The sequence below is a fragment of the Gorilla gorilla genome, chromosome 6, assembly GCF_029281585.2.
Source record: "Gorilla gorilla gorilla isolate KB3781 chromosome 6, NHGRI_mGorGor1-v2.1_pri, whole genome shotgun sequence".
Lineage (NCBI taxonomy): Eukaryota > Metazoa > Chordata > Mammalia > Primates > Hominidae > Gorilla > Gorilla gorilla.
The window spans coordinates 52061694-52085461 of NC_073230.2; the positions used below are offsets into that span (position 1 = coordinate 52061694).

The window sequence follows — 23768 nt, forward strand, 5'->3', positions numbered from 1 at the left end:
ACAGTTAGGCCCATCGGCGGGGCTGGCAGAGACCCCGGACAGTCCTTGGTACTAAGAGGGTTCCATTTAGATCCTTGAGTCTATCAAGACCTGCATTTCCAAACTGTGCTACTGGAGATGTACCACAGCGGCAGTGGGAAATAAAAAGACAGAAGTTCACAGTCCAGTGGGCAGCAAATGCCACGTACAAACCAGCCCTCCTCGAAGGACTCAGGCCGACGCTGCCGTCAGAGCTCTGGGAAGCCCTGCAGCAGACGTCCCTGTTGTCTCAGTCAGTTCCCAGACATCCTTCCTTGTGAACCCGCTTTTAAAACAATCGCTTGTGCACGCCTTGGGCGCAGTGTGGGGTGCATGGCTCCCGGCCAACCATTTTTTGGGGGGCTGCTCATTTCACATCTCTGCCTGGGACTAACTCCAGATTCACCGTGGCCAGAGTCCTATCGATGCCCATCTACACTAGCGTTCAAGGGCACGGGAACTTCCTTTCTGTGTCTCAAGTTCAAAGCATGCATTAGGTGCCGCAGGAGCCCAGGGTAGGCGGAGCAGTCACAGGCATCCCAGACACCTGGGTTGGGGGTTCTGCAGGCCTCTGTGGGACAAGGAGAGACCCTCTGCCCTCCATCCTGGGAAGGCACTGCCCATTCCCGGGTCTCCAGGCCGGGGCAACCGCTGCCACCCTGCAGCTGGCCAGACACTGGGTCTCCTATGCCCTTACACCTGATCAATGCAGGAGAGACCACAGAGGCCAAACTGAAGCACACTTGACAGACGGGGTCTCTCTGCGGGCTGAGGGGGCTATGCCACATGGGCTGGTACCAGACTCTGACTGGATGGTACCAGACTCAGCTGCCATTGGCAGAGAACTGAGCTCCATGCTCACTGCCGTGTGATATGGCTGAGCTGGGCTGACCTAGCAGGATGGGTGGTCCCCTCAGCCCTGCCTCTGCCTTGTCCCCTTAGCTGGTCACCCAGGACAGCCATGCTGGGCTCTGTACACATGCACTGACCACCCTCCAGGACAGAGCTGCTCTCGGCGCCCAGGGTGGAGCCACACATGCAGGGCCTCATGCACCGTCGCCCCACGTTCACTTGCAGACAGGCGGGCATTGCAGCGGGAGCCCCGGGCACAGGGCAGCATAGAGGCAGCTGTCTCTCAGCACTGTCCCCTGGGCAGCAGTGCCTCCCCAGAAGCCACTAGCCTCACTCTTTTCTAATCACAGCCCCCTCCCACCTGCGCTCTGGAAAGGCCTGTCAAATGGAGAAGACGTGGGAGGGCTCTCCCGGGGTGCTGCCTGCTAGACACGTCCACTGGGCTCATGGGAGGAGAATAGACTGCCCTCCCTGAGGACGGCCTGGGCCTCCCCAGGAGGAGGGTTCTCTGGCTGGGAAGGCCAGGCTGCTCACCCTGTGGGTCATGAGGAGGCCTGGGGAAGGCAGTCTCAAGCACCCTGGAACCTCTGCCGGGTCCCCAGCCCACGTTGGAGGCACCGACAGGGAACTCAGCAGCTCAGCCCAGGGAGGATCTGAGGGGTCACCCCTGTAGCCCTGTGTTCTGTGGCCAGGCGTTGTCAGCTTGGCCTGCCCTAAGCTCTCACCAGCCTTCAGCTCAGGCTGGAGCTGCAAGGAGGTCTTGGGGTCACCTAGCCCTCATGGGGTCTGCCCATGGTCACAAGCCAGCAGGTGGGCAGAAGCCAACTTGGGCCTCTGGGCTCTGGCCCCGCACAGCCCAGAGGAGCAGGTGGCCAGTGCCGGCCTTTTCCCTCACAGGGTTTGAGGCCAGGGGAGGAGGACTTTGCAGAAACAACCCAAGAGGAAGCCTTGAAAGTCTCCTCAGGGTGCCTAAAACCCCCACCTGCTCCAGAGCGGCCTGTCCTGGGGGGATGCTCAGGGCAGACATGCATGTGTGGGACTCAGCAGCACAGACCACCGTCTCCATGCAGCCCCTGAGGGGCAGGGTGTGGGTCTGCCCCAAGGGCCTCTGCCTCTCTGGCTCTGCTCCTCAAGGCTCTCCTTTCAGGATTCAGACCCCCCAGCAGCAGGCCCAGTGGCTCCCTGTGGGGCCCAGGCCATTCTTAATGGGGGTCTCCGGACCCCCAGACCGCGGGGGCCAGGACCAGAAGGGCTTGGTGTAGCCCAGGGGCCACCTAGCCCAGCCCCTCCTCTTACAGGCGAGGAGCCTTGGGGGCTGCCTCCCTGCCCTTTGTGGTGGGCTCTGCTGGGATGTGACCACACGGGAGCAGGGGCTCCCGGGGGCCTGGCGGCCTCTGGGGCGGCTCTGGAGTCCGGCCAGCGGCTGCGTGCAGCAGGGGGCTGCATGCTGGCAGGAGGGACGGGCGGGAGCGGGCGGGACGCTGGTCGAGACACATCTACCTTGTTCCACCAGCCCCATGGTGGTGCCGGAGGCCGCGGTGGACATTGTGGCCGGAGCGGTGGTCTGTCTGCCCACTGTTAGCACCGGGTTAGAGACGAGGGGAAGGTAGGGGTGGGCGGACACAGACGAGGGGTGGGCGAGGTAAGGGAAGAAAAGAGACAAAGGAAGCAGAAGAAGATTAGAGTTAAAGTTTAGGTGACAGATGGTTCCAGAATCCTTTGCTCAAGAGAGTGAAAACAAGATTGGACTGATTGACACGGAAAAGCATTTGCCTCCTTTCTCCTTAGAAAACCCCAGTGGGGGCTTCTCATGCCCGAAGGGTGTGGTGAGCACACAGCAGACAGGACAGTCCTATTAGTGTTGGTGTGACCGTGTGCACGCGTTCCCGGCATTACAGCATCACAGCAAAAGTAACAGGATGGCGGGTGGGGGGCACCAGATGCAAACGGACAACGAGAGAGACGGATCACAGACGCTCGCACACGGAGTGTCGGACGACGGAGAAGCCACAGGTACAGCTTGTCCAGACCTGGGCTGCCGGCTCCACTTTGGGGCTAACATCATGCCCCGATGGGTCTGCCAGCGCCCTGGGCCTCAGGGGTCTATAACAGACCCCACCCCCCACCCACCCCCCCACCCCCCCACCCCCCCACCCCCTGCCAAGAGAACTTGCTTCCCAACCACCCACCCTGAGCAGCCGGGACAGGAGGCTGCAGCTCATCCAGAACTCGGAAGGAGGCCCCCGAGCCTCCCACATCACCCCGCATCCCTTCTGCCCACCTCCCGCACAAAACACAATGCTCAGAGCACTCAAAATGACAAGGAGGCCACACAGATGCCCGACAAACGCCTGGACAGACACATACGATGCTGTGAGCCCCAGTGGGGCAGCACAGACGCTCGTGTTCAGGGGGTGGAGGGACACAGACCCAGCACGAAGATGATGGCCTCGGGGGGCTGGACCCTGTGGTATCACCCAAGGTGGGAGCCCAGCGGGGCCAGGTGGGCAGTGGGTCTCAGAGCTGAGGGCAGATGCCGAGGGCAGGCCTGCCGCAGAGGAGGAGTAGAGAGGCTGGTGAGGAAGGAGGCGCTCTCCTGCGTGGGCCAGCAGGGAGGGGGCAGCGCCTGTCTCCCTGGAGAAGAAAGGCTCACCTGAGAAATTCCGTGTGGCCAGCATGGTGGTGAGGATGGCTCCCTGGGGAGAGACACAGATAAAACCGGGGCTATCCCATCAGTGTTCCCTGCTGGCTTCTGGCCAGGATAAGACCCCTGTCCTCCTGCCCAGATGCTCAGCCTCATTGTCATGAGGCTGACATGACCTCAGCCTTCCAGAGAGGCAAGAGCTCCAGGAAGCCAGCAGCCGCACTGAGACAGATCACCTATTTCCAGAATTACACACACCCTGGGCCTAAACCTGTTGACCAACTACAGCTTCTAGCTGCTTCAAGACCCCTCAAGCCTCAGGGGTCACCAGAACAGCTGATCACCACGGCAGCTCCTCTGGGGTCCAGCTCCCTGACAGCCCCTTCTTTTCCTGACAGGCTCAGACAGGGCATCAGTCCTGGGGCTTCCGGGGAGAACTGCTCAGAGACCAGCAGAGGGCAGTCAGGCAACAAGTCCCCAGCCCGGAACCCACAAGTAGAGGGACTGCCAGTGTGCGGTCACCGGAGCCAGCCCTGGCCAAAGCAGGCAGGTTGGATACCCTACTGGGACCCACCTCCCTCCCAGAACTCCCCCAGCCCACCCAAGACCAGTGTGTGTGGCTCTGCTCTCCTTACCAAACCTGTCTGAGCCGGAAGCTTCGGACTTGCTTGTACTAAAGAGTGTGACTGCCAGAAGGTGAGTGCTGCCTGCAGAGCTCGGGTGAGGAGCCCACAGCGAGCGCTTCAGGACAGCTCCTCCAAGGGCTGCTAGGAGGTGGCACAGACAACTAGGAGGGGCCACACCTGGCCCAGGGCCCCTCTGGACTCATTCCCAAGCTGGCCTGAGTTCACCTGATGCATCCAGTCTGGGACTTGCTAACAGTCAGTCTTGGGGGCAGCAGTAACCCCTAGGTCTGCCCAGACCCCCACAAGGCCCCCCTGCTCCAGCCCAGAGGGACACAGAGAAGCATGGCCATGCCTGGGACTAGGGGCCAGGGCCTCACCTTGAGCTTTCTCCTGGCATTGAACTTTTTCAGACACTCCACAGTCTCCTGTCTGTGCATCATGGATGCTACCGTGGAGCGTTGCTGTGGGGAAATGGGTGGTCATATGGCAGCCGAGCCCGAGACACAGGGGAGAGGCCAGGGTGGCAAGGCTTGCGGCACCCCGGGGTCCCCACATGCCAAGAGCCATCGGCCACCATTGCAGCAAGGGTTGTCTGTCCCCACCCGCCTGGGACTTCAAGACTCATCTCTCCCTTGCCTCGTCCACTCTGCCCCTCACAGACAGGACTGCAGTTGGGAGGAAGGGATCACCTCTACCCTCTAATGTCTTCCAAGCCCCAGGCCTCACAAACATGCTGGTGTGTCCCAAGCCAGAGGCCACAAGGAGCACCCAGGGGACCCAGGGGAGCTCTTGGATGTCAGGAACAGGACCCTCTTGGGGTCCTTGCCAGGGGAGTGGTCTGAGGCCACCTCCACCAGGAGCCCCCTCCCCACCATGGGCACCAAGGGCGACTCACGCAGACCCACGGGTGCTTCAGGGCCTCATGGGCTGTGATGCGCTTGGCAGGGTTGATGGTCAGCATCTGGTTGATGAGGTTTTTGGCTTCAGGAGTGACGGTGTCCCACTCAGGGGATGGGAACTGCAGAAGGAAACAGTGCCCCGGCCGGGCCTGAAGCCCCCTCTCAGGCAGGGGCAAGAATTCTCCAAGGGGCTTCATCTCCAGCCACGAATCTGGGAGAGCAGGACCCAGGACCTGGCCACAGGTGGCTTCACCCCACTCCTAGCCTCTTCCCACGCTGCCCTCACCCGGCCACACCTGGAGGAAGGGAGCTCATCAGAGAGGGGCTGGTGCACTCACGTCATAGGCACCAGCCTTGATCTGCTGGTACAGCTTGTGCTGGTCCTCGTCCCAGAAGGGTGGGTAGCCCACGAGCAGGATGTACAGGATCACCCCTGCGGATGGGGCCTGTGAGCACCGCAGCCACTTGCAGGGTGCCACCGTCCATGAAGCCCATGCCCTGCACCCTCACTGCCCAGCTCCTGTGGCCCTGGGAGGGCATTGGGGTCCCCAGCATTCCTTTGCCCCCACCTGTGCAGCAGACACTGGGGTAGAAGGGCACAGCTGGCCCCCCGACCTCTGCCCCACACCCACACTATCACAGGGATGAGGGTGATGCCAAGCCCCTCTGCTGCTCCCCACCTCTGTGGGAGGAGACCCCAGCCCAAGGAGGTGGCCCTGCCCATGGCCCAACAGCCCCTGACCTCTCTTCTCCACTCCCATCCACCCACCACACTTCTGGACCAGACCTCTGCTGAGCGCAGGCGAGCACTGGGGTGCGCCAGGCTCATGTGAGCAATTCTAATCTGGGTGGAAAGGGGGCTCTTGGCTGTGTGGGCAGACCGCTGCCAGGGCAGCTCAAGGGCAGGTCTGACACAGATAAACCCAGATGAGAGCAAGACGTGCCGGCCACTGCACACTCCAGGATGTAGGTGGGAAGTCCTGAAACACCCGAGGCCCTGCCCCGCACCATCTCAGGCCAGGCCTCACCACATGCCCAGATGTCCACGGGCTTGCCATACGCCTCTTTGCGAAGGACCTCAGGGGACAGGTAGCCTGGTGTGCCAGCAAACCCTAGAGAGAGGGGAAGAGGCCACAAGGGGCTGTCAGCATCACCTCCTGCCCTGCCAACTGCCAGCCAACACACCCTGCCCCTGGTACTCACCAAACCATGCCTGCTGGTCCCCCTGCACCTCGATAGCTAGGCCGAAGTCTGCCAGCTTCACTGCAGCCCCTTTGCACTTGCTGGCCAGGAGCAGGTTCTCCGGCTGCAGGGAGGTGACCGGCACAAGGGTGCACGTTGTTTAAACCCAGAGGTGTTATGCGGGGAGGGGGGGGGGGGTGTTACAAAACAGAGAAAACAGTGGTTTGCAAGAGACAGGTGCACAGGTCTGAGCCCTGCCCCATGGTGTCTGCAGGGCATGGCTGAGCCTTCACCCCAGAGTCCCAGATGCTGAGCCTGCAACCCCACAGCCCCTCTGCCCCTGGGGACAGAGACACAGCAGCTCTGGCCTTTCAGAGGAAACTTGGCTCTCAGCCTGAGCTTGGATCCCCATAACCTGGAAGGGCGACCTGGGGGCTAGTTGGACCAAAACCTCAAGCTCATCCTTACAAGCAAACTAAATGCTCCCCACAGCCCTGGGGCAGACTGTGCAGTGGCTGGGGCTCCCATGGCCCTCGGACTCCCACTGGTTGAGAGGCTGCAATGGCCCTCCCTCCCCTCCCTGTTTCTCACTCCTCAGAGACATGGGATGTTGGGGGCTGCTTGAGGGGAAGTTCAGGTATTTCCTGCCGAGATGGTGACCCCCAAAGGGCAAGGAGAAACGCCCAGGGCCCTCAGCACTAGGGGCAGCCCAGGACATCCACCCACCAAGTCCCCCTGGCTCTGGTCATCCCCACTACATGGGGCAGGAAGGAGGCCCCTGCAATGACCCCCTGCCCGCTGGGTATCCACAGGTTGGGGGGTTACTCAGGCCCTGACACAGAGAGCAGTGCCCTTGCTCAAGCCAGAAGGACATATGCTCCATATCTTGCAGCAGCGGCCAAGGAGGCCTGGGGGCACTTGGCACTGAGGGCCTGAGGGGGTCCCAGGGCCACTGCATCCCATGGGAACTTCCTGTCCCAGCTTTCGAACCCCATCGGGCTCTGGCCTCCCCATCGGGCTCTGGCCTACCCATCAGCCTCACCATCTCCCAGCGGTGGGGTCTCTTGGCTGCAGGCCTTCCTTGTCCCTGACCAGCAGGGGGCTCCCTGGGGCCCTCGGGTCCCCTTGGCCAGCCTCCCAGGCCACCCCTTTGCCCTGGTGAGTACCCCGCTGTCCTGGCACTGCTTCCATCTGATGCACTACCCTCGGGATCACACTGCCGCTTGATGAGCCGCCAAAAGAGACAAAACAGACCACTCCACCCACTTTTAACACTGGTTGTAAACCTCAGAGATCTTGAAATGTGAAAAAGTGGCCCCCAGAATGAATGACATATGCTATCCCCATGTGGAAAGACTGCCACAGCCCCGAGCTGTGAGCGCCCCTCAGCAGAAACCCAGAGCTTCCTCGAAAGCTCCAGCCACGCCCTACTGAGCAGGCGGGATGAGGCCGTGTGCCCCCTTGACAAGGCAGCATTGGGGGCTTCTGTCTCCCACCTCCACCTCCTCGTCACCTTGGGGGTCCCAGTCTGCTGGGGCACACGCATCCGTGTCCACCGAGCACCAACCCACAGGCCACTGGACATGGTGATTTTGCCAACGTGAGTGGGTGGAGGCCCCAAGCTCCCCGTGCAGCCACATGGAGAAGTCGGACAGAGGAGGGGTCAGGGGCTGCATTTCTCCACCCAGCCCAGAGCAGACTTGCTGCATGCCCCCCTCCCCAGAGGAAACAGACCAGCAGTTCTTCCGAAGAGAAGGAGTGTTAAGTGAACATGGACCATAGGAAGCACTGGGCAAGAAGGCCTGGAGGCTCCAGGGTAGCTCTGAGGCTGTGCCCACCCCTGCTAGGCCACCCAGTGATGCCCCCACCCTGGCTCTTTTGCAGCTCCCTGGGATGACATCAACTGCCCTCTGCTCTCTACCACCCTCCCCAGTGGGGTGAGAGCAACCCCACTACTCTGTTGCTTCCTGGGCTGTCATGATCAAGACGGTGGATTTCTGTCCAGGAAAAAAGGACATCCTGTCCCCCTCAACAGGAGGTTGAGACAGCAAGAATTCTGTTTGTCCCCCAAATTGGGGAGGAGGTACCACTGACCTCCACCTCTATGCCTTGGCCCCAGAGTTAACCAGATAAATCATGGGGTCTGGTAACAAAATGTCTGTGACCCCTCACAGGAGAAACACTGAGCCCTAGCACCAACCCACGTGGCCCCGAGGGGAGCACCTGGGGGCCCCCTCCTCCCAGAGGCGCCTGAGTGAGGCTGACTCAGGTGAGACAAAGCAGGACATGCTTGGGATGCAGAGATGAGAGGGAACGGGGGTACGGTGGCATGTAAAGGGTATAGGAGAGGGTCCCGGATCTGCTCTTGGTGTGACACTCTCCCCAGAGCAGCACAAAGATCATCGACGGCCTAAGGAAAGGCGTGACCCCCATTCAGCATGAAAACCAACGGGGAGGTTGGTCTTAAAAATGCCATCAGGGTGATGGCCCCAGGGTCTGCACTGCTTGCCTGTCTACAGAGAAGCAGCAGGCTGAACCAAGCCTTGGGGAAGGTGGGGTTGAAGGAGGAGGAAAGGAGATTGGAAGGAAGGAAAGGGAGGAAGGAAGGGAGAGAGGGAGGAGCAGAGAGACAGCTAAGCTTCTGAGAGGCCACCCTGTGCCCTGGGGGGTGACCAACCTTCTTCTGAACACAGCCTAGAACTGCTTTGCCCAGACCTGAGCTGGGGGCAGCAGAGACTTGAAGAAAGGGCTGGGAGGACTTGGCAGACCCTGGCGAGTCCTGCTCTCACCACCCTGCTCCCAGCAGCGTCAGCCCTGTCACCTGTGTCCTCATCTGCCAGAGTGGAGTCTTGGTGGGGGCTCACAGTTAGACCCTGAGTGGACATTTGTTACTAGCTGATTTCTCTATTGCCCAGGCTGGAGTGCAGTGTAATAGGCTGATTTCTGAAGACTAACCCCTCCCAGCCCTGGAGGTCCGGAGGGGTAGGGAGGGCCATGTGCAGACACCCCTCCAACACACATGTGCACACACATGCACATGTACACACATGCCCACACAGACATGCACATACATGCACACATGTACCCACATGTACACATTCACATATGCATGCACACGAACATGCCCACACATGTACACACTTGTACACACTTGCATACTCATGCATGCACAGTCCCCACACACGTGCATGCACACATGCCATATGTATACACACATGCACACAGGCACAAATACAGACATGTGACCACTCATGCAGACATATGCACTCACACCTCTAAGTGTGCACATACATGCACATCCCTGCACAGGTGCAAGATGCACACACAAGCATGTATACACACATGTGCACACACACACAATGCCTCCACCCAGGCATGCACATATGTACACACGAACCTCCATGTACACACGTATGCACACGCACACACATACTTCTATGCACATGACACATGCACATTTACATACAGATGCACACACATAAGCATGCACACATGCCTCCACACATGCACGCACATATGCACACCCACCACACAGGATGTGCACACACATACACATGCACATGCATGCACACACTCCTCCATGCATGCACACAAGGACACACACAAACATACACCTCACCCCTCCAAGCTCCACAGTGCCACACACTGTCCAGCCCCTCACACTTCCTTGTACACAGCATGCAGGTACAGACAACAGACACCTGGTGGGGTGGGGACTCACCTTGAGGTCTCTGTGGACGACCCCCATTTGGTGACAATGGAGAACGGCCTCCAGGATCTGCTGGATACAGTGACTGTGGCAAACAGCAGGTGGGTTAGTGCGAGTGGCCCTGGGGAGCAGCAAGAGGAGGCACTGGGGGCAGGGGCAATGGTGCTGTGTGGCCTGGGGGGACCAGGGGGACAAAGCGAGTCAAGGGGAGAGAAGATGCTGGCCAGGAGGGGCCTCTGGGGCTTCTTCCTCACCTCCAAGGCCAGCAACTCTGGCCCTGGCCCTGCCTTCCCCTCTGGGCCCATATCTGCTCAGAGGGCATGGCCAGGCACACAGAAGTGACTTTCAAAGGAAACACCCCTGTCCCCAGGCTCCTGTTGGCCAAGCCTGACCCTAAGCTGGGCACCCTCAGGAGGGAGGCCAGGCTGAATCTGTACCCTGTAAGGCAGGCTGAGGTGAGCAGGCCGGGCGAGCGGGCTAGAAAACCAAGGCAGGAAAGGGTCAAGGCTGCTGGGGGTGGGGGCAGGGGGCTGCCCTGGTGTGTGAGAAAGCCCCAGGCACCAGGACCCTGCTCTGTGCTGGAGCAGAAATAATGTGCTCGGGCACATGTTATTTCATTTTAATAAAAAGTGAAACCTGCCTGGGCACGGTGGTTCATACCTGTAATCCCAGCACTTTGGGAGGCCAAGGCGGGTGGATCACCTGAGGTCAGGAGTTCAAGACCAGCCTGGCCAACATGGCGAAACCCCGTCTCTACTAAAAATACAAAAATTAGCTGGGTGTGGTGGTGGGCGGCTGTAATCCCAGCTACTCAGGAGGCTAAGGAAGGGAGAATTGCTTGAACCCAGGAGGTGGAGGTTGCAGTGAGCCAAGATGGCGCCACTGCACTCCAGCCTGGGTGACAGAGGGAGAGTCTATCTCAAAAAGAAAAAAAAAAAAAGTGAAACCCAAGCTTCCACATTGGCTGGTGGCTGCCGTGTTGGGTGGCTCAGTCCCAGCAGCACTAGGGGCATCTAGTTCAGCTCCCAGGGATCTGAGGGGCTGGGCAGGGGGCTGTGTGTGCACAGCACTGAGCACACGGAGCTTCCCCTTCAACCCTTCCTCTCATAGTCAGGGAGGGCTGTTGGCAGAAGTCCAGGGCCCTTCCAGGCCATGACTGGCTGGGAGGAGAGGTCCAAGCTGCTCTCAGGCCACCTCCCTGACACCTGTCCTAGAGCACATCAGACCCAGGGCCACGGAGCCCCTGCACACACCGAGAGCCCGTGGCTTGAATCTGCTTCTGCCCAGGTGCCCCTGGAGCCCAACACAAGCCCTTCCCCGGGGACAGCTCCACAATGCAGGGTGATAGCAACCACCACCTCCGAGGCTGCCCTGCTAGGCCTGGAGGCATTTGCCACAGGCTGCCGATGCCCACCTGCCTGGGGTCTCAGTCACCGCCCCACTGGGCATGGTCAAGGGAGGGACAGGAAGACCTCCTCAAGACCCTTCTATCCCAGCCAGATCCTTGGGGACAGGAGGGTGACCAGGGTCAGCAAGATGAGTGGGCTTTGTTTTCCTAACAAACAGCAAATTCAGAGAGGACATGAGAGGCCAGCCTTCTTCCTCAAATAGCTCCCTCCCCTCTTGGTCCCATCTGTACAGCGTCAGCCATTGCATTAAAAAGTGAATCTGAGTTTCCTCCTGAAGAAATCCAGCCCTCAGAGTCCTAACGGGTGATGGACTCCTGAGGTGTGTGGGGTCAGGAGAAGCCAGGCCCAAACTCATGGGAGACAGCCCCTTGGTGGTGTCACTTCAATGTCACCAAGAGTGGGAGCCACAATCCTATCTCCATGCTCCATATGCCCTGCGGTGTCCTGCCTTCCCTCCTCCCCATGTGCCCTGGGGTGTCCTGCCCATTTGTTGAAACATCCTCCCTTCTCCCTGGCCTACATCTAGAGACTTCCTGGCCTCTCTTCTGCTCCTGCAACTCCCGTAGAGGGCTGTGTCCCTGAAGTCAGCCCATGACAAGCCACTATGAGGAGCATCTACTTCCCATGCTGCCCTCATCTGCCTGGACCAGCCCCTCCTCCTTGTTCCTGAAGGGGCCCAGCATCTGTTCCTTTGAATGACCAACTGTGTCCTGGCAAGGCCTGTGAGCCTAAGCATGGCTGGCTGGCTGGGGTGGGGGCTTCCCTCTGGTGGGCAGACTCAGCCTCCCTGCAAGACGGGAAGCCTGGGAAGTCGGGGGTGAGGCTGTGGGGTCAGATATCCACAGCCATCCAGATGGGTCCAGATGCAGAATGAGCTCAGTGTGGCCCTCCCAGAGGCCCTTCCAAGGGCCAGCCGGCTCCTTCATGCAGTGCTGCGTGGTGTGGACGGTAGCAGTGCTGGCCAGATCCTGTGGTCAGTCTTGGCCCTGGTTTGTCCTGGGAAGGGCATAGATCTTGGGCTCCTCCTGTCCAACTGTGTGCACTTTCCCCCAGCCCATCCCCGTGGTCCATCACCTCCCTGAGGGCTGGACTTTCCTCTGCCCTTGGGCACTCTCCAGGTGGAGTGATGTGTGCAGAGCTTGTGGTCACCAGGAAGTGCCACCTCCCGGGACACCAACAGGGACTCGGCCTGCACCGCATGCACCTCACAGACTACTGCTGAGGGCGAGAGTTGAACCTTCCTCGTCGACCTTCTTTCAGCCTCAGACTTACTGAGTCCTGGCCACAGCTCTGGCCACGCCCTGTATCCTCCTTCCTCCCCAGCTGTCATCACCCCCTGACTCCACAGTTGGCTCGCCCCGTCCTCCTCAGCCTCCCCTGCTGAGGAGGCTCCCCTCCCCTCCCAAACCAATGCCAGAGACGGGGACTATGGGGACAGCATTGGTTCTGCACCTCTCCATGGTGTCCTTAAGGGTATGACGGGGACTTGGCACGTGTTGCTGAGATCAAGTCCGCCCCGTCCATTGTCACGCAGCCTCCAGGCCCTGCAAACGCATGCTCAGGATTGAGTTGGCTGAGCAAGTCAGGGGTCCCCAAGACAACGCTGGGCCAGGCTGCACCCAGCAGGGTAGGTGGGATGGGACAACCACCTAGCCTGGGACAGCCCATTCAGGGCAGTCCCCTGCACTTTAGGGACCTGTCCTCATATTGCCCTTGTCCTGGTGCAATCTGAGACCACGGCCTTGGAGGATGTGAGACTCACAGTCACACCATCTTGTCTGCCCTCACTTTCTGTTAACATCGATGTCTTCTCTAGGAAGGGCCAACCCCCTCTAGGTTTGTTTTTGTTTTTTCATGTTTTGAACAGTTTAAGATGTCACTTTTGTGATTAGAATTGTTCCCAAGCAGCATTTGGGACGTTATTCTCAGCCTGGGCTCTGATGTCCTCCCCCTCCGCAGACAGTCAGCATTGCACCAGGTCCCTTCAGCCATCTTTCAGTAGTGACATTGCTTTTTTTTTTTTTTTTTTGAGATGGAGTCTCGCTCTGTCACCTAGGCTGGAGTGCAGTGGCGTGAACTGGGCTCACTGCAACCTCCGCCTCCCGGGTTCAAGCGATTCTCCTGCCTCAACCTCCAGAGTAGCTGGGATTACAGGCATGCGCCACCACATCAGGCTAATTTTTATATTTTTAATAGAGACGGGGTTTCACCATGTTGGCCAAGATGTTTTCGATCTCCTGACCTTGTGATCTGCCCGCCTCGGCCTCCCAGAGTGCTGGGATTACAGGCGTGAGCCACCGTGCCTGGCTACCACATTGCTTTTTAAGGTTTTTTTTTAAAAATGGGTTCTAAATGTTTTGAATTTTGCTTTCCCTGTTTGAAGAAGACATGGGCACCCTTCAGTTTCCCCGTCAACTCCAAAATAAGACCCTGCTTCCTCCTAAGAGGAATTTCCAGCTTTGTTGGTTAGAAATGAGTTCAGAAAAGCAATGACTGTCCTGTTTCTTCTTGTTCCTTAGATGGGGCTCATCCAGAAATCTGTCAGCTGCTCCACGGCAGCAGCTCCTGGCCCTTGGCAGGTACCAGGCAGGGCATTAGTACACTTGCCCTGGCTGCGTCTGTGTGGTTCGGAAAGCACCTGCCTGCCTGGGTCTGGCCAGGAGGCCTCGGCCCATCCTGTCCTGCGCCTGTCCTTTACCTCTGTCTCAGCACAACCCTGACTGTTCAGACATGCGGCTCTGCCTGGGGGTAAGTCAAGCTCCCTCCTTTGCTATAGTCCTGCCCTGAGTTTGTGGCTATGCTTGTTGGGTAGGGGCCCACGGGGGCCTCTGTCAGACTCTCCACCGAGCTCCACTGCTTGAAGGCTGAAGCTCACGCACAGAGAGCAAAGCCACCGTGGCCCCAGGCAGGGCACGAGGCTCACCCAGAAAGAAAGGAGCCCAAGGCTGCTGAAGCCCGAGGAGGGGCCCCATGCTGAGGCTGTCGCACCAGCAGGGCCAACCCAGGAGGGGCTCTCCAGGAGGCTCCTTCCCTCTCCATGTCCCCTCTCCCACTCAGCCTCCAAAATCACTGCCCGGATCCTGGCACCCTCTACAGCACACAGGCCGTGTGCCCCCTCGCTCCGCACAGTCTGGCTATGGAATGCCCTCCATTTGAGCTCCAAACCCTCAATGGAGGCAGTGGAGTTTCTAAGAGAACATCTCTTCTGGCTGGTTCCAAGGGACCCCATACACCAGGGGTGCCCTCCGCATCGGGAGTCCTGTGAGAGGAGATGGGGAGACCTGGGTCAGAGCCGGGAACACTACAGTTTGCTCTGGCAAAGGTTCCTGGAACCTGAACAGCCCGAGCATTTCCTGAGGACCCTAGAAATCCCTCACTTCTCCCTTCCCGAGCCTACCCTGAGGCTGCTCCAGACCTCGCCAGGCCAGCTCTGCGGTCCCCCGGCCCACAGCAGAAAATCTGGGGTTCAAGCAGATGGGACTCCTGCTGCCAGGCCAGGCACCCCAGGGCCCGCCACGGGGAGGGGTTGTGGGTGTGTGTGGGGTGCTGTGTGTTCATCCGAGACTCAGACTGAGGAGGGAGATGCTGAGCAAGAAGTCAAGGCTGCGCCTGTGGATTGGGCAGAGGGGTTGGTGCTCTGGAGGGAACTGGCCTGGTGTGATGAGGAAGCCACATGTGACCCTTCACCCCCGTGGCTGGAGTTGCCCCATTCCAGCCTCCACCTGGGGCGGTGAGGGGTGCAGCATTCTGGGCAGGCTGACTCTCAAGCTGACCTCCAGAGTGGGGGATAACAGGTTGTGTCTCCTTCCCCAAACCTGATGAACACAAAGACTCCTAAACCACACAGGGGGCCAAGAGGGATCCACAGGAGCAGAGGGGGCTCTGGGGGGCGGCAGGACATCAATAAGGAGGCAGAGGGAGCATAGGAGAGGGTGCAGCACAGAGGGGCAGGGGAGAGGGCTGGAGGCAGCAGGTGAGCAGGAGGGTGGGAGTGAGGGGCCTGTGATGGGGCACGGGCAGGGGGTGGGGGTGGGGGAGGGTGGGGCTGTGGTCTAAGGCACTCCTGAACCCTAGCTGTGGGATCCGATCTGCTGATGGGAGGCTCTAGGAGGCCACATGACCCCACCCTTGCCCAGCATCTGTCCACCCCTCAGGGCACTCCACCCATCCCAGGTTCCCACCTGCCCTGGCAGGTGTCTGGATGGGCCACCAGGGACCCTCGAGTCCACCTGGCCAGCAGGCAGGCAGCAGCAGGCTCTGTGACATATCTCACCCCAGAAGCTCAGAGCAGGGGGACAGGGCTCCGTTCCACTTTCTACTTGTCTTCTAAGTAGAATATAAAGGAAAACCTCGTCTTCCTCCGTTCCAAGGGCACAGGCCTCTCCAGGCTGTTCTGCAAACTACAAAGTCCCTCCTCAAGGATCCTTAGAAAAGAAGCCAGTGTCCCGAACCCCACAGAAGTCTGGGGCCAAGAGACTCGCCAGCTTTGTCCCTCTCCCTGCCCAGCTCTAGGGGAGGCCCAGTGGCACCAGAGCTGCTCACACTGCCCATCAGGGATGCCGGCCATGTCACGATGGGCAGTTTCCTACTGGTGCAGAGGCAAGTCACATCAAACTACTTCTGCTACTTAAAAAAAAATTCATTTTTATGGATCAGAAAAGTAATACATACTCATTTTAAAAAGAGGTTTTTTTTTTTTGAGACAGAGTTTTGCTCTTGTTGCCCACCCAGGCTGGAGTGCAATGGCGCAATCTCAGCTCACCGCAAACTCCGCCTCCTGGGTTCAAGCGATTCTCCTGCCTCAGCCTCCCGAGTAGCTGGGATTACAGGCATGCGCCACCATGCCCGGCTAATTTTGTATTTTTAGCAGAGACGGGGTTTCTCCATGTTGGTCAGGTTGGCCTGGAACTCCCGACCTCAGGTGATCCGCCCACCTCGGCCTCCCAAAGTGTTGGAATTACAGGTGTGAGCCACCGCGCACGGCCTAAAAAGAGTTTTTAAATAGACAAAGATACAAATTTAAAATCATCCACAATTTCACCACCTAGCGAGGTCCTCCGTTAGCCTTATTTATGTATTTATTTTTTGGAGACAGGGTCTTGCTCTGTCACCCAGGCTGGAGTGCAGTGGCACAATCTCGGCTCAGTGCAACTTTGAACTCCTGGGCTCAAACCATCCTCCCACCTCAGCTTCCCAAGTAGCTGATGTGCATGTGTGCCACCATGCCTGGCTAATTTTTTTTAAGTTTTTGGTAGAGAGGGGGTCTCATTATATTGCCCAGGCTAGTCTCAAACTCCTAGCCTCAAGCAATCCTCCTGTCTTGGCCTCCCAAAATGTTAGGATTACAGGTGTGAGCTACCATGCCTGGCCTCAGGTTTTTTTTTCTTTTAAATACACATCTCTGTGGCAGAGCAGGGTGGGCAGAGCCCAGTGGGCAGGGAGTAATGCTGTCAGCTGTCCCTGAGGTGAGATGTAGTTATGAGAGACATCCTTGTCAGGTGTCAGGGTGGCATCTGGCCTGGGCCACAGCAGGCTACCAGTGGCCTATGCTTCCAGGGACAGGGCCCTGTCACCTCCCCAGCTGACATCTGCCATCCCTCAATCTGGTCTCCAGCAGCCGGGCCACAAACAGCCATCTCTGAGACCACCTGTCCCTCTTCATCCCCCCAGGGAGGGCCGGCCTTGTGGGAAGGGCTGCCTGAGGGTCCATGGGAAGCCCCACCTGGATAGAGCCCAAGTTCCTCCATTCCATCCTCACACTGGGAGGCCCATAGACCCAGGGCCAAGCCCTCTGAACCTGGCCTTGGGCGTGGAGGGGAGGTGGCCTCTTGGCTCTGTGCTGAGGTTACAAGTTTCCTTTGGCTTCTTGCCCATCGCTCTGGGGTGTGGGTGAGCAGGGATGCTCAGGACCAGACGTGGGTTAGAAAGAGCAGCAGGAGTGGGTGAAGGAGGGATGGTGAGGGTATAAAGGAAGAGGGACAGGACAGCGTGAGGGCTCTGCACCCACCTGGCATCAGCCTCGCTGTAGTACTCTCTCGCCACAATGTCTTCAAAGAGCTCCCCACCAGTGACCCTATGGGAGAAGCATGAAGGGGTCACAGATTCTGGAGACCCCTGTCACACTGCACTGTCACCTCCATTACTACCACCACCACCATCACCACTTCATCACCATCACTCCCATCATCACTAATGTCACCATCACCAGCATCATCACAATCATCATCACCACCACCAACTACCATCATCACCAACCACCATCACTATCACCACCACCATCACCACCAACCAACATCACCATCACCACCACCATCACCACCAACCAACATCACCATCACCACCACCATCACCACCAACCAACATCACCATCACCACCACCATCACCACCAACCAACATCACCATCACCACCACCATCACCACCAACCAACATCACCATCACCACCACCATCACCACCAACCAACATCACCATCACCACCAACCAACATCACCATCACCACCGCCATCACCACCAACCAACATCACCATCACCACCGCCATCACCACCAACCAACATCACCATCACCACCGCCATCACCACCAACCAACATCACCATCACCACCGCCATCACCACCAACCAACATCACCATCACCACCAACCAACATCACCATCACCACCGCCATCACCACCAACCAACATCACCATCACCACCGCCATCACCACCAACCAACATCACCATCACCACCGCCATCACCACCAACCAACATCACCATCACCACCGCCATCACCACCAACCAACATCACCATCACCACCGCCATCACCACCAACCAACATCACCATCACCACCGCCATCACCACCAACCAACATCACCATCACCACCGCCATCACCACCAACCAACATCACCATCACCACCGCCATCACCACCAACCAACATCACCATCACCACCGCCATCACCACCAACCAACATCACCATCACCACCACCATCACCAGCATCATCACCACCATCACCACCACCACCAACTACCATCACTAACCAACATCACCACCACCACCACCATCATCACCATCACCATCATTACCACCACCATCATGACCATCACCAACACCACTACCATCATCACCATCATCACCACCACCATCACTACCATCACCACCATCACTACCACCATCACCATCACCAACACCACCACCATCACCACCATCACCATCACTGCCACCACCGCCATCATCACTATCACCATCACCACCATCACACCATTACCATTATCATCACCACCACCACCATCACCAGCACCACCACCTCCACTGTATTACCATCATCACTTGGGACTGACAGCTTACTAGTGCTTACTTATCTATAATGACGTTTAACATTTCAGTCCTCACAACCACTCTATGACTTTGGCCACGATTATACTCCATTTTTATGGATGAGAAAACAAACTTCAAAGATTTGGTGACTTGCCCAGAGTGGGCAGCACAGGCGCTTTGTCTCAGGGTCTGCATTGTTACACCCAGGCCTTGTGACTTAAACTCCAAGTCTGAGAAGATCTGGTTTCCCCTCCTCAATACTCTCCCACCCCCACTTAGGGCCAGAGTGGTGGCCCTCGCACAGGATCAGAGCCCAAAGACACGGTGCCTAAATCTGGTCTCCTTGGTGGCCCAGGGTCTTGAGGTGTTCGAGGTCCCATCTCTAGGAAGAGAACAGAGATGACAGGCAGAAGGGAGGTCTCTGCCCACTCTCCTGCCCTGTGTCTCCACCCAGTGAGTAGTCATTGGGCCCTATGGTCAGGATAGACCCTGTGAGCAGAAGCCACAATCTGAAGGGCCTCTGGGAGCCGGGTAATGTGGGCATGGAACAAAAAGGTGGAGGGGCTGGATGCACGGCAGGGGAGTAGGACGGAGCCCTCTGCAGGTCTGCCCAAGCCCCTCACACACTTAGCCCACTTGAGTCTGCTGGTAGACTCCCCTAGAAGCCGTCACCCCTGAGAAGGTGAGGGTCTCTGCTCCCACACCACTTCCTGTGACCCTATGTGTGGGGCAGGCCTGTGGGGTCCGAGCCCCTCCTCTGCCTCCACACCCTCTTCCCCATCCCCCCGCCTGCTCCACTGCACTGCCCAGGCGTTGTGGCTTCTCTATCTGCCTGGCAGTTTTCCCTATTGGTTCTGGAATGTAGGGCTTAGGTCTTCCTCATTTTCAGGCCCAGCACTTGGGGCTGGGCTGGTCCATGGCAGGGAAGACCCAGGGAGTGGGTCTGTTGAACATGTGACCTTGGCACATGTGGGTGCTCTCTCAGCACTGGAGAAAAAGAAAAGTGAGCATGTGTTGAATGTCGGCTCACCCCTGCTCCAGCTAAACGCATGCCCTGATGAGCCCATTGAATCCCCTCAAAATCCTTCGAGCAATGTGAGGGTGAAATGCACTGGGAAGACACCCAAGTCCCTGGCACCTAGCAGGGCATTAAAGGACTGGGTGTTCCCTTTCCTTTCCCCATTTTTCTGTCCAGACTGGGGGCTGGGGGCAGGGGCTCTGCCTCTGTTGCCTGACTGGCTCTGCTGTTCTGTGTCCCCGACCAGCATCTGGCATGCGACCTGGAGCTCTGCTCACCCTCGCTCACTCCTCTGCCTGCCTCTCCTCTCACTCCTCATGGGCCAGCACATTTCTACAGCCAATCAACCACCACACCGACCACAAGGAAACAAAACAGTGTTGACGGGGCCCTTCCCAGGGTCATCTGGCCGGGCTCCTGAGCTTGGCCTGTCCGTGTGAGGGTGTGTGTGTGCATGTGTTCACATGTGTGGGTGCCTGTGTGTGCCCTTGCGTACATGTATACTGGCTTGTGCATGTGAGCACATGTGCATGTGTGTCTGTGTGTCTGTCTGTACCTATGTGTGCCCATGCGTGCACTCATGTTCATGTATATTGTTTTGCATGTGTGCCTGTGTGCATGTGTGTACAACTGTGTGCCTGTGTGTGCCCTTGTGCACTTGTAGAGCAGTTTGTTCATGTGCACACATGTGTGCATGTTTGTACATATGTGTGCTTGTGTATACATGTACATTGGGCAGGAGGATCAAAACCCACATCTCGCCCAGGCAAGGGCCTGGAATGCCCCAGTGTTGTGCTATAACTGTCTAGGTCTTGGCACACACTGAACACAGATTAGGCTCTGCAGACACCGAGTCCAGGCACAGAACAGTGGCTAAAAGGCCTTACGGTCTTGAGCCGGGGCTGCAGCCCAGAGTCCCTCCAAGGGGTGCCTCACTAGGGCTGATGCCAGGCCCTCTGGGGTGCTCTGTGTGCTCAGGAAGCTGTAGTTTGGGCTGGTGGGCACCTGGGACTCCCTGGCCAGGGCCATCTAGTGGTTCAGTTTCAGGGAAGCGAGTTTGCTCCTCCACCCACGTTGGTTGCTGTGGGGAGTTTGGGAAACTCAATGCTGGCCCAGGAGGGACACAGTCCGGGAAGGCACACATATGACTCCATGGCCCCCTTTCCTTAGGCTGTAGGGGACACATGGCTGATTCTAGGCTCCCATGGCGCCTATGGGAGCTTCTGTCCTCTGGGCATGCAGGTGTGTGAGACCCTCTATTCCCAGGCCTGGTTCTCAAGCCCTGTGACATTCCCAAGCAAGGGGAGTGGGGATATCTGTCAATCCCCCAGAATCCACAGAGATCCCAAACTACTATGGGGCCTCAGGGCCTCCTGAGGGCAATGCCAGCCAACTCCAGAAACTGCTGTCCTGGCCCTCTGCTGGCCTGGAGGCTGGCTGAGGCACAGGGGCCATGGAGGTTGGTGGGGAAGACATGGAGGGTCCTTCCTGACTCGCCAGCCAATCTCCTCTTCCCAGCCTGCCTCAGGGCCTCCAATGACACCTGCCTGGCATGTGCTTGGCAAGGCGGGAGACATGAGAGTCTCTCAAATGGGCACACACACATGCACGAACACACCACCCTTTCTCCTCCTCGGCTCCTGTAACACATGCAGCCATCTGTTGGCCACCAAGGGCCCCTGGACCAGACCACCCCCCACCCCACAGTCTCCATTTCCTGGGAAAAGAGGCTGGTGGAGGTGTGCTGGGGCACACAGGTGTGGCAGCAAGCCTGCCAGCTCCCCAGGGCCACAGGACAGACGTTTCAGGACACAGCCTCAGCCAGGCAGTGGCAACTGTGTCCTGGGTCAGCCCCAGTCACCTGGCTGGTGATTTGAGTTGGTGTCTTGTGGGACATGCAGGGGAACCTGAGAGGTGGCCAAGCCCCTGCAGGAACAGTCTCAGCTTCTCTAGGCCAGAGAACCTCACATGGACAGAGGCCTCCTCAGGCCTACATGTGCCATGGCCTGACGTCTGTCACTTGAGGAAGGAGGAGCTGAGAGGGCAGCCCACACGCAGGCGCGTCCTATCTCTGCTCGGCCTGCACGCTCACAGCAGCCATGGGGAGGGCCTGGGGTAACCATGGCAACAGCACCAAGGCTGGGCTTCTCTGGCTGTGTGGCCACCTGGAGGCCACAGGGGCAGGCTAAGGTCTATGGGCCCTTGCCCAGGTCAGGGTCCTGGAGCAGCACTGACTCACAGACAGCTAAATATAGCGCTGCTTAGCAGGAACTGTCAAAAGTGAGGGAGATGAGATCACTGCTTCTAAATCCGGCAGGAAGTGAGAGGCGGCAGCGGCCCCAGACACCTTCTCACTGAGCTGCTGCACACACACTCATGAAACACTCACACATGCACATTCATGCAAACACACACATACACATGCATGCACACACATGCAAACATGCATGCATACACTTGTGCCAGCGTACCCACATGCACACACCTCCACACGCTCACTCATACATTCACACAATACACATGCACATGTATGCACATCCCCACCCATATGGACCCTGATTTCATGTGCTCACGCGCCCCCACGTGCAAACACCCACACACATACATACAGGTGCACATGCTCACATTTCACAGCCACACTCATAAACACACACATGTGCACTCACGCCAGCCAGCGGTGCCCCAGTCCAGCTGGGATGAGGGCACCAAGGAAAGGAAGGTGAATGCAGCTGCTGACTGACTATTCCTCTGGGGTCCACCCACCCACTGCCTTCAGTGTGCCCTGTTCTGTGTGGAGGAGAGGGGGAGTCCAGGATGTCAGCCCTGCCTCTGTGGGCCTCAGTAACCCTAGTGCAAAGCAAATGAGGAGAGGCGAGGGAAGCTAGGCCGGGCACAGCTTGGAGCAAGGGGACCAGCAGCAGAAGCACACTCAAGGGAGTGGCCAGCCCACGGGTAGGGACTATTCCCTGGGGCTGGGGAGGCTGCAGATCCCACCCTGAGCCAAGGCTGGGAGTGAGTGCAGCAAGAGTCCCCAGCTCTGGAACTTACAGATCGAAGACCAGGTAGTGGAAGCCCTCCTCGGAGATGCTGTCGTGGAGACGCACTGTGGGGACAGAGAAGCCATGAGGGGCTGGCAATAGCCCAGGACACATCTCCTGCCTGCCTCCGTACCTGTCCAGGCACACCACCAGCGGTGTAAGCCCTAGGGCTGCCCAGAGGATCGGGCTGGGTAGGGCCCGGGTGCGCAGGCCAGAGGGCAGGGCTGAGCAGAGTGCTTTGGGCCCTGCGGGCCAGCTGGCCACCCAGCGAGCACCCACAGGGCCTCAGGGCAGTGCCACTGCCCTCAGCTGCCAGTGCCTCACCCTCCGCTGCCAGTCTGGTCACCTGTCTCCTTCTGCCAGAGACAGACCAGGTCCTTTTGGTCCCAGCCTGGGCCTCAGCTGCTCCCAAACACCACGGAGATCAACAGGAGGAGCTCACACCTCCAAACCCCAGAAAGGAGCTGCTGTGAAGCTCCACATGAGGAGAAGCTGGGACAAAAACCACTCATTATTCGCCCTGGGTCTTCCCAGGGCTGCCTTCTGCCTTCAGGCTCTGTGTCTCCGCTGTGTCCTGCCAGCACAGGCTGGCGGCAGGGTCCCTGCCTGATGCAACATCATCCAAAGGTTTGGGCCCTGAGCTCCAATTCCAGAGCTGGCATGGTCAGCAGGATGGACCACCATCATTCCCTCCTTCCTCCTTGCACAACTTCCCATGACAATCTATGTGCAGCGTGCCTGGCCCTGGAACTCTGCCTGGCGCAGGGCAGGAGCTGGTCAGGATGTGATGAATGAACAAGCGGATGAAGAGGCGAGGGAACAGTGAGTGATTTCAGCACAAAGCAAGCAACCTCAAGGCCTGCTTTTCCTTGAGCTGGAGATGTGCCCTGTACTAAGCAGCAAATATTTTCTAGGAATGACTCATTTTGGACACTCTCCCACGTGCCGATTCTGATGATTGCTAGAACAACGAGGACGACGACAGCCAACACGCTAGGGCTGTTCTAAGCACTTTGTGTGTGTTATTTCATTTAACCTTCCCAACCACCCCGAGAAGTTACAGATGAGGAAGCTGAA

The 23768-nt window shown here is 58.2% G+C and overlaps 1 protein-coding gene across 12 annotated transcripts in view; it reads right to left on the reverse strand.

Moving 5' to 3' along the window:
• CAMK2B (calcium/calmodulin dependent protein kinase II beta) overlaps positions 1–23768 on the reverse strand; it is a 109829-nt gene that overhangs the window by 19667 nt on the left and 66394 nt on the right. For 7 of the 12 annotated variants that reach the window (XM_063708524.1, XM_055347757.1, XM_031013357.2 and 4 more), the window contains exons 4-12: positions 22702–22756; positions 17347–17412; positions 9943–10015; positions 6243–6345; positions 6068–6151; positions 5378–5472; positions 5036–5158; positions 4518–4601; positions 3524–3566 (exon numbers count right to left, since the gene is read on the reverse strand). In XM_063708524.1, the coding sequence (XP_063564594.1) occupies positions 3524–3566; positions 4518–4601; positions 5036–5158; positions 5378–5472; positions 6068–6151; positions 6243–6345; positions 9943–9969 (559 nt within the window). In that variant the 5' untranslated portion in view covers positions 9970–10015; positions 17347–17412; positions 22702–22756. Of the gene's footprint in view, positions 1–2370; positions 2446–3523; positions 3567–4517; positions 4602–5035; positions 5159–5377; positions 5473–6067; positions 6152–6242; positions 6346–9942; positions 10016–17346; positions 17413–22701; positions 22757–23768 lie in introns of all 12 variants that reach the window. The other 5 variants (XM_031013354.2, XM_031013352.2, XM_031013351.2 and 2 more) reach the window with 1 other exon arrangement.